Genomic DNA, 10,583 nt, shown 5'->3' with positions numbered 1-10,583 from the left:
CAGGAATGGTAGTCGACTGGGAACAAGAAACTGGGCTCCTGATGACATCGGGAGATGTGAGGATAATCCGGATCTGGGACACAGATCGGGAAATGAAAGTACAGGTAACATCTGCGCATTTGGTCCACTCGCCTTTCCCTCCCAGACGACATCCCGCGCAGCGAGTTACCCCGTGCACGGCCGAAGCATCCGCGACTCGTCTGAAGAGCTGGCGGGTTCTGGAGCTTCTGCTTCCCTGCTGCAGAGCGTGTTACGCGATAAAGAGAGGCACACACGTGCTCAGAGAGTGTGTCAGGTCTTCCCTGGAAGCTGCTGCTGTTACTCTGGGCTGTGCACAGCACTGTTTGGGAAGGACGAGGCTGCGAAATCCAGAGGCAGGCACCAGGACGCAGATAGGGTTTCCAGTTAGCGTGTAACTGAAGTAGTGTAAAAATCCTTGAGGAAACATAGCGGTGAGTTGGGTCGGTGGTGAAGCACTCAGACTTGCTGCTACCACCATCTCTGCTTCTCTGGGACGCACGCAGAGCTAATCGCAGAGCAATGCTGCGCTCGTGGCCACCAGCCAGAGGTCTGTTTTCAGGAAAGCTGTGTCCACACGGAGCGCGCTTACGTACCTGCTCGCTCCGCTCCCGAGTCGGGGCCCGAGCGCTCAGCAGGACAGAAACGCGAGCTTTTCCTAACCGTGTGCTGGCCAAAAACAGACAGTGAAATTGTTGCCAGCTTGGGCCAGTCTGACCCGGGTCAGAAGTTTGCTCCGTGTTGCCTGGCCTGGCTCTCAAAGCATGAAGGTGCCTACGAGGCTGCCGGCAGCTCCCTCGGCGTCCGCGCGTCTCCCTGGGGAGCTCTGCAGACCCGCGCGCCGGGACGCCCCGGGGTGCTCACACCTCGCCTCTGAAGCGCGGCAGCGTGAAGGCGTGATTCCAGTCGTACGTAGCTTTCTGTGCGGTGTAACAGGGAGAAGACGCTGCAAGCCTTGATGTCAGTCGTCATGAAATGAGAGTTTCTCAGGAGTTACAAGGAGAAGCAGTTGGTCTATGAGAACGGAGTGACCATGGTGGAGAAAAAAGGAAGACTAGTTTTCAAAGCTTCTAGAAATTAATTACCCTTGGATGAACGTTAATTATGACGTGTTGACCCTGCAATGCAGGATAATTAAGCCTATGTTAATCTTAATTTCTTTCTCGTATTATTTTTTCTATGTAAATTAGGGAACAGCAAAATTCAGGAGGTGAAAATCTTTTAAATTATGATGATTAGTGATTGCGCTGAAAGTATCTAAAAACACATTGTTTCTTTTTTAATGGCAAAGATTGGTTGTGTTGAAATTCAAGTGATTGAAACTTCCTGACTCAGTAACACCGGAAAACTGAAATTCAGCACAAAGAGCAGCGAAGCTATGTAATCCGAGCTAATAAAGGTGCCTTCTCGCTCTTTGAACTACAAAAAGCGTACCTCTGGAAGCACTTGGGATGTAGCTGAAGAAGCAAGGACTTCATTTTCACTTCTGCTGATTGTTCCTGCTTCAAAGACAGGATCGGGGTTTAGGCAGTTGGAAGAGCTGCTGAGAACAGCCCTGAAGGTTGGTGCCTCGAGCCAGCAGCTGCCTCGCTCAGCGGGGGCTGTGAATAGCAGCCAGGAGAGGTGAATATGCACAGAGGCAAAAATAGGATTGAAGTGTGAAATTAGCTAATGCATTCTAGTGTGCCTCCTGATTGTTATCCTACTTTTTCAGCATTGCTGGGTTTTTACCCGGTTTAGTTGAAAATGTTTTTCCTCATAACGGGCATAGACGTTATTCCAAGCAATTCTTTGGCTTATAGCGAGTAAGAAGGCGGAAAGTAGCAGCCTTAGAGCAAGAGTGCAGACCGTGTTCCCAGCACAGCTGTCCTTGCGAGCTCCAGTCCTCTTCTTCCATGTGAGTTTTTTTAATGCACATAGTGTCTGGCATCTAATGAGATAACCGGAATCCACTCGTCACTGTCCGAAAGCAGGGACTGATAGTGGCCCAGCACCGGCTCGCTCCGCGATTCTCTGGTGCTGTGTTGCAGTCAGGCAGCTCGTCGTGCGCCTAAGGCTTACGCGTCCACGCCGACGCTGTTCAAGAGCAGCGGAGCTGCCGCACCAGCGCTTGCTGCCTGCGGCTGCAGCTGGAGGAGAAGGTCACGCTCAGACGGGCCAGCCATGGTCTGCTTAGCTTGGCCCATTTGCAATAACCGCCGGGGCTCCGCGGAGGTGTAGCAGTGGTCCTAATGGTGAAAGGAGGAAGGGAGCTAAGTGTTTAAAAAAAACCCCACACAAAACCCTGAAAGAAGTGGACTTCATAACTGGAGCCATTCTGGGTAAAGGGAGCTACCTTCTGGTAAAATCATTTTATTGTTTCCAGGGGCCTAATACGTTTTTTGTCTGGCACAGTCTGGAGAAAAAAAAAAAGGGCTCCTTTTGCAAGAGGCATTTAAATAACTTCCTGGAACTTACTTGGGTGTTGATTTGATGCACAAATCAACCTTGCAGCTTCATACCTTTCTGTGCACGGGTGATATTACCTATGGCATACTGCACGTGTGGTTTCATATATGCCATTACGAGTTTTTGCTTTCTGCAGGCGTATGTGTCTTATATGACTCTTCTCCAGATCTATACTGTTCCTCCTGCCATTCCAAAGGCGTTTACAACTTGTTCTCAGCAAAGATGCTTTATGGAGAAATAACTCCTCTGGCCATTTGTTTTGACTAATTAGATATTCTTAGTAGGGAATGATACTAACTTCTCCTTCCCAAAGTAGACCTTGCCTTCATTTGGGTTTATAAAGCTGAATGATTTGCAAAAGCTGGTTTTGCTGGAATTCCTCCTTTGGGCCTGGCTCTTTGGGTTGAAAGGTGGGACTTGTGGCTCAAACACACAGCAGCAGCAGTGACCGTTGTCCCCAGGGTCACCACCCCCTCCTTTCTGCGCATGTCGTGAGAGCCTGAAGGAAACCTTCATGCTGTCTCAGTGTCACGGTCTTCTGAGTGGCAGGTGGGAACCCTGGTTTAGTTTTGGACTGATTTACAGGAGGGGGAAAAGGAGGAGGAGGAGGACACGGCGTCCATCTGGTTTAGCACTTGACCCTAGTGCCTTCTCTTTGGGGCTCTGGACCTGAAGACACATCATGGTCTCAGCTTGGCTTTTGTGTGCTTCCTCCCCAGGATATCCCCACCGGAGCCGACAGCTGTGTGACCAGCCTCTCGTGTGATTCTCATCGTTCCTTAATTGTGGCAGGGCTGGGTGACGGCTCCATCCGCGTGTTCGACAGGAGGATGGCTCTAAGTGAATGGTAATTACCCGTCCTTCCCAGGCTCGGTGGGATCCTCGGGTTTCCTCCTCCCCTTCAAAACATTTCTCCACTTGTTCCTCAGCCGTGTCATGACCTACCGAGAGCACACGGCCTGGGTGGTGAAAGCATACTTGCAGAAACATCCTGAAGGCAACATCATGAGCGTCAGGTAAGAGAGATTTTACTGTTTGAGCTGTCTTCTCTTAAACACAGTTTGCTTTTCTATTTAAAATCTGTCTCTGGTATTTCAAGAGCTGAGAGGGGAAAGATCTTTAGTTTGACATTTGCTTCAGTAATTAACTCCTGCTCCAAACTTGGTGGACAGAAGGCAAAAAGCAGCTTTCCTTGGAAGCCTGTCAGTGAGGTTTGAGAGTAAACAAGAAGGCATCTTTGCTGAAGTCTCTGTCAGGAGGCGTGTGAGGGAGGAATCGAATGAACCAGAGACCTAAGCTAGATACAGTATATCTTACGGTTTTTCTTCTTTATTGCCAGCATCTTCGTGGGGTCATATGAGAGAACATGAGAAGGAAGGTTGATGTTGCATCTGTTGGGCATATTGCTGCGCAGGATTACTTTGCTGCCTAGCAGTTTTCTACACATAAATCCATTTCTGCTGCCTGGTAAATACTGCGGAGAGAGCAGCATATACTTATTTGGCCATTAAAGAACAGCAGAATATAATTTATTGTCACAAAGCCACTATTTGCACACAAAGAGGCTCTTTCTCTTGATTACAAAGTGAGAACAAAACATAATTTTCTGGGATTCAGAACATTCCTGATGTGGGGGATGGGCCAGCAAAAATGTATTAAGATTTTCAGAAAGGGGATTATGTGATGCAGCTACCAGATTTGTCGAGCTCACATATTAGAGTTTTTAATCTTCCCTTCTGTAATCTCCTTCAACAGTCCCAGGGGTCAGGCCTGTACACTTGGACAGCCTGGGTCTGAAGGCTCGTTTTTCCCCTCTCCTCAGTGCCCTTCTCAACACATGGTGCTTTCTCTCGGGATCGGAGAGGTATAAGAAAATGTTGTACTTCAAAAGACAGATCTGGTCTCATCCCAGATGGACCCAGTTTGTTGAGACAAGCCACCTTGCTCTCGGTTTCTCCCAGTTCACTCTCTTCAGCTGACAGCAAGATCCAAGAAAAACAAATGTTAGGAGGTCTTGGTGTAACTATTTCCCAAAAAACCTGAAGGCATTGTATTGCTCATAGAGCAGTTCTCTGAACCTCAGAGAAGCTTCTCTGGACCAGAGGCAGGAGTTCGTAACACAGGACTGGTGACTAAGCCAGATCCCGCGGCGCGCGATGGCCCGGCGCTGGTTCACCACGTGGTACTGCGTTCAGCCGCTTTGGTCTGTGCGCTAGTGCCGCCACAGTGCTTCTCATCAACCATCAGGTCTGCTTTATCAAGCTGACAGTGCTGCTAGAAAAGGTCCTTAAACTCCTTCTGAATATCCTGGTTTAGTAGCTTGGCTGTTGTTGACTTTTTGTTGCCTGTTGTTTTTCAACTGGGATGTGTTTTCCTACGTAGCCCCTCATCACAGAAATTTACTTCCATTTTAAAGCCCTTGCATGTTCTTCCAATACATTCAGAACCATTTTCGAGTCTTATTAAGGTTCAAAGCTTTAAATGAATTTACTGGATATTTGATCCCTTTCAGACAATATTTCCATCCAGTCTTTAGGATCTAAATCGACCACAAGTTTAATTTGTCTTGAATTTAATTATGTGGCAGCTGGAGTTGCAGCTTCTTGTAATGATATAAGTAATCCCCTGTAACAGGCGTTTGATCAGTGTTAGATATGTCAGAGGTAAAGAAACCGAAGGCATTATGCTTTGTAATGCCTTTGTTGTTCTTAGCTCTGTAGGGCAGTTCACAGTTGTATGTCCGCCAGTGACTTGGAAAAAAAACCACAACACTTTAAAAGCTGTGGTGCCAAAAGCCTTACTGCTGCCGGCAGAGTAAGATCGGATGAGTTGACTTTGAATTTAATTTCCACAAGAGACTTTTCTGTTTGTCTTCCTCTACATCAGTCGGCCAGTCTCTTAATCTCTTACAAGGAGCTCAGAAGAGCAGATGTACCATAGCAAAATCCTCAGTCCTCGGTTCCAGGGCTGTAGGAAAAGATGGACCCTCTTCACATCTAACAGGCGTGATTCTACTGATGTATTTCAGAGAAATCACTTAACAACGAGAAATCATTTGTGTTTGAAAGGTGCTTGATCTAATACATACGGTATCTTGCCATTGCCACTATTGCTCTCCCACGGTCTCTTCCCTGACGAAGTCATCAATAGGATTGACGCATCGCCTGAGCGTTAGCAGGGTTTGTTACGCCTGGTCCACGGGGTACTTTGGACAGCGAGGACTCGTGCATCTGTGGCCATAATTTGGCATAATGGATGGTACCAGCAGATCCCATCTGGTTTGAGTTTTCTAATACAATTTCCTACTGTGAAAAGGAGCAGGAATTTGGGTCTGACATGCAGCTTGGTGTATTGAGTATGACATAACAGTAAAGGCACTTACACTCAGCGATGAGCTGTAAGCGATAGAAGTAGTAATGGATCACTCGTGAGGGCAGAGGCAGAGCTGTTTGCACAGCACTTAATGCGTCGTGGATGGTACCAAGTATAAGTGACATCAGTGGGAATTCAGCCGTATTGACGGAGGAGGCCAGGGTCCGTGTCTTCTCTATCCTAATTTTCTGATGGAGGTGGTCAGCTCACAGACAGGCATATGGCTTGAGCTCCTGGGCTTTGGGATCTGGTTTGGGAACAGCCTGACGTTGTGAAACTCTTGTGTTGGCAGTGTAAATGGAGACGTGCGCTTCTTTGACCCCCGGATGCCAGAGTCTATGAAGGTCCTTCAGATAGTCAAAGGGCTGACGGCCCTTGACATTCACCCGCAAGCAAACCTCTTTGCATGGTAAGTTCTAGTTTCATCTCCTGCACCCTTGGAGTGGACAGAGAGGACAATTTGGCTCTGCAGACGTCATTCATGGGTTTTTGTTAGTTTTATTATTTGTTTAAACCTCACCACAAACAGTTCAGCTTCTTTCCTATGTCTGCAGCTCACGAATTTTATCCTTTACATGCATTAATAAAACCTCTGCGCTGGTGACTTAGTGACGGTGTGCGGTTTTACACTCCTATGTCAGATCCCCGTTCAAAGTCAGCATGTGTATTTTTGGCTTCTGAGTGGGGACCAGGACCTGCTCCACAGCCACGTATCCTGGAGATGGTTGGGGGATCTGCTCTCGGGGTGTGTGTGCATCAGCTCTTCATGTTTTCTGTCTCAGTCCTGCAGTGTAACAGGTAACTGTGGTTAAAGCCTTTCTGGAAATATCTCTGTGCTGAGGTTGCCATGGTACAGTTAAAGTCAGTCTCCTCGCCTTTACAAGAACTCGTTGCACACTAGTCTGACGAACAGCTCAGTTGACACAGCTGAAAAGGGGGCTGTCGGCAACAATATTGTTATTACCACAGGCATTCTCGGTGACACCATGTTCTCCTCATTCCCTTCCAGTGGCTCAATGAATCAGTTCACTGCAATCTACAATGGAAATGGGGAGCTGATCAACAATATCAAATACTACGATGGTTTTATGGGACAAAGAGTTGGGGCCATCAGCTGCCTGGCTTTCCATCCTCACTGGGTCTGTATTCTTTCTTTTTGGGTTTTGGAATTTGCATTTCTTGGTTAATGTCTGTGTTGAAAGAGAGAAAGGCACAGAGACTCCTCTGGCACAGAGAGGTGCTGCCCCAACCTCGTCTTCTGAGGATGCTTTGAGCCCCAGGTCCTTTGGTGTCCTCCGAGCTGTTGCAGATGACGATGCTGGCAGTGCTGCCGCTGCACTGGTTTGTGATGTGCACCTACCACTAGAACAGGACTGCCAAGGGCTGAGCCCTTTTTACTTGTGGATCAACTTGATATACGGTTCCCATTTCTTCCCATCACTCTGGGACTGCAGCCTGGCTTAGCTCTGTAGTTCTTGCCACAGAAGTTGTCCAAGGTGAATTTGCCTGGAGCGGACTGGAGAGGTGCGGTCTCTCACTTCAGCACATAAAACTTCATGTGCTTACTTATTCCGTGGCTCTTCTCTTTCAGACGGTAGGCTCACCCTTGTGGCTCGGGGGCTGCTTTTACGCCGCATTATGTAAGGCTTGAGGAAGACCTGATGCTGTGCAGTAGAAAAACTGCACTTCAGAAAAATGAGAGAACTGCAAAAATTAAAGGCATAAGCTGATAAAGTCTAGAATGAATCAGAGTCAAAAGGAAATTTTGGAATATGTCACAGCTGAGGTGGCTCTGCAGTAGTCGTTAGAAAGAGAATCTGGTTGCTACTTAATTAGGAGGCAGGTGCCCATCTGCATTATGGACTTCTGCTCACCCAGAGACGAGCATAAATGAAGGAGATTGAGAGCCTAAGAAAACAATGTGAATGGATAGGAAAAACAGGAGGAGGTTAAAGGCGGCATTTAGACAGAGAGTTATTTTAGAAACCTGCACATCGGAACGCAAATATTTAATGTGTAATGGGAAAGAGCAGTGGGAATGATAAAGGGCCTGGCGGAGAGAAGAGCTGTGCTACGCTGTGATTTGGTATTAGCTGGGCAGGGAGAGGGAAGGCAGCTTTCCTGTCTAGGTTATATGCATTTTGCATCCTGAAGATACCAAGGTTAAAAGAAAGCTGGTGTCCCCCTCAGTTTTGAAAAGCTGCTCGCAGAAAGCTGAACAGCGATTCTGCTGTCTGCAGTTTGGGGGACGGAGAAAGAAGAGGCTAATCATTGGCAATGTTTTGCTCTTTAAATAAGCAAACAAACAAAGCCATGTCCAGCCCGGGTCTCCACAGCTGGAATTGTTCCTGGGCCTCTCAGTGGAGGGAATGCTAATTTTCAGTCCAAGCGACTGTTCCTAACTAGCAGATTTGCAGTCATTTAGAAAAATTATGTTAGCGGTTGGCAACTAATAGTCGCCATAATTTTTCCCTCTGGCTGCAATGGGCATTTAACTCGCTGAGACAATGTAGGTGCTGGCAGAAATGTCGTCAGAGCTGCGTTGGCAGATGCACTTAAGAGCTTTCGAGCATCTGGGTGTTACTGCTGAAAATGTCGACCGTTACCATTTTGCCTGCGATGTGCCTCTCATTACTGCATGACACCTGTACGTTTCTCCCCAATTTGCTCTTCCCACAGCCTCATCTGGCAGTCGGAAGCAATGACTACTACATCTCGGTGTACTCAGTGGAGAAGCGGATCAGATAACGGCTCGTGGCAGCGGCACTGGAGAAGGGAGTCCCAGCGGGCAGGGCCATGTCTCCCCTGTAATGTACATAGTGAAATTATCGACTTGAATGTTTAGTGTTGGCTGCTGCTGCAACCCATAACTTGAACATTTTTTTTCTGACTTAGCTACTGATGATTCTGACAAGGGGAAGAGAGACAATCTCCTTTTTTGATTTTGTTTTTTGGGTTTTTTTCCAGCTATATCCTCTAAAAGCTACAGAAAATGAACGTTTTATTTTTGTTTCCAGTGGTTGGCTTCTCTGTTAGAAACACGGCTCCTGAGCTTGGAAGGACTGGATGAGGCAATACCCTTGAAAAGGGCTTTCTGTTCTAGTCTTTGTTTCTTCGTTTTGCTGGAGCGTAGGTTGCTTTAAGGACTGAGGTCAGGACTCACCTACAGCTCTGTGCGTTCAACCAGACCGCGGGACCCTCCAGCTGCTGCCTACCCTGTGCCAAACAGCAATTCCTCCGACGGGGCAGCGAGACCAGAGCTGTCCATCTGCAGAACAACATACATGCTCCTGCACTGCCTGAGCATGGGCGAGGGAGGCAGGAAAGCATCTCCTCTGCATGACCTTGTCCTCTGCAGCATCCTCTCCAGTGGAAGCAGAGACAGAAAGTGGCATGGTGGCAAGGGGAGGCAGGGATCCTGAGGAAAGGGGCTTGAGGAGATGGCAGGAGCAGAGCGGGATGCCCCTGTACCATAAGGTTGCACATAGAGGAAGAAGAAGGAAAAAGGAAACGGACATCTCTAATGTCCCAACAAGCCTGGAGCAAGTCACTCATGTAACCACTTTCCACCCAAGCACACGGTGCTGGTGGGGAGGTCTGGGGTATCTCAGTCACTGTTACTTCTGCAGTCACTGTCCTTCTGCTCACAGTGAACTCCACAAACACATTTGACAGCCTGGGAGCTCTGCCCAGCCAGCGAGGGAGGCTCCAGGGTCAAGCCACGGGCTTCTGTCTCGCTCCGGTGTGCTAATATTCAGCGAGGTGATGGTCAGGAGAATTTGCACGCTTGCTGCCGTGTGTATGCAGCTGCACACATTGTGTGGACGTGGCTGTGGCTTGTCTGTCCCTGCAGAACTGGGCGTGTAACCACACGTGGTCTGAGCACAAGAGAATCACTAAAGGGGGAGAAGACAGCAGGTCATTCTGCTTTGAGCAAAACGGCTTTGTCCCAGCTGTCTAGGGGAAAGCCTGCTCCGTCTTCCACACCTTCCACAGCTGAATAATGAATGTTTCTGTCCCTTGAAGCCCGTGACGGGTCTGGAGATGGGTGTGGGGAAGGGGTAGGCAAAGCCGAAGGGCAGGTTCCTTTCAAGTGGTCGCTGCCGAGGTGCAATTTAGCTGGCTAAGAACAGAACTGGCACTGTGCAAAAATGACTGCAGCGACAAACGTTGACCTGCTGAGTCCAGAAGTCCCATTTTTCTTCCAGCCGCTATCATGGGGTCTGCAGGCTCCCAGCAAACTCTGCCAGCGATGAGGCCGACAGTGAAGGAAGTATTAACGAGGGAAGGAGTGAGAATCATTCTCTCCCCGTGCGGATGGCGCCTTCACCTCTGCCATGGTGCCTGCGGAGTCCGTCTGAGCTGTCACTGCTCCTCATACACCAGATGATCTTGTTTCCTGTATGTGTTGGGGCAGCTGGGCCACGCAGGGGTCGTGGAGTTGGCCCGCTGGCTGTTGCAGGCTTGCTGCAGGGAAGCCAAATGCGAAGTGCCGTACGCACGTCTGGATACTGGCGTCGCCGGGGGTCCCTGCACCGTGGAGGTGGAGCAGGTGCCACGGGCTGGGCGCCGTGTCCTTGCCCTGGGCACTGTCGCCGTCCCCCCTGCGGCAAGGAGGCCGAGGGCCACTTCACAGGATGACGAATCAAAGGCTTTAAACTTCAGAAAATCTACCTAAAAGTCCACTTTTGAGTTACCAAAAGTTAATTATGGTCTAAGAGAGCTGTGCCTCTTCCCGACCCGCT

General features: G+C 48.7%; 1 protein-coding gene across 1 annotated transcript in view; it reads left to right on the top strand.

The window, feature by feature from the left end:
• The window catches only part of RPTOR (regulatory associated protein of MTOR, complex 1), a gene marked incomplete at its 5' end in the record, with an annotated part of 92,594 nt that extends 84,008 nt beyond the window's left edge, over positions 1-8,586 (top strand). The window contains 6 exons of the mRNA XM_010294456.1: positions 1-104; positions 3,186-3,313; positions 3,396-3,482; positions 6,131-6,247; positions 6,848-6,977; positions 8,518-8,586. Of these exons, the coding sequence (XP_010292758.1) occupies positions 1-104; positions 3,186-3,313; positions 3,396-3,482; positions 6,131-6,247; positions 6,848-6,977; positions 8,518-8,586 (635 nt within the window). The remainder of the gene's footprint in view (positions 105-3,185; positions 3,314-3,395; positions 3,483-6,130; positions 6,248-6,847; positions 6,978-8,517) is intronic.
• Positions 8,587-10,583: the final 1,997 nt, after the last annotated feature.

The sequence above is a fragment of the Phaethon lepturus genome, unplaced genomic scaffold, assembly GCF_000687285.1.
Source record: "Phaethon lepturus isolate BGI_N335 unplaced genomic scaffold, ASM68728v1 scaffold15659, whole genome shotgun sequence".
Taxonomy (NCBI): Eukaryota; Metazoa; Chordata; class Aves; order Phaethontiformes; family Phaethontidae; genus Phaethon; species Phaethon lepturus.
Note: the sequence above shows the minus strand (reverse complement) of the source record. Positions and strands in the feature narration are given on the sequence as shown.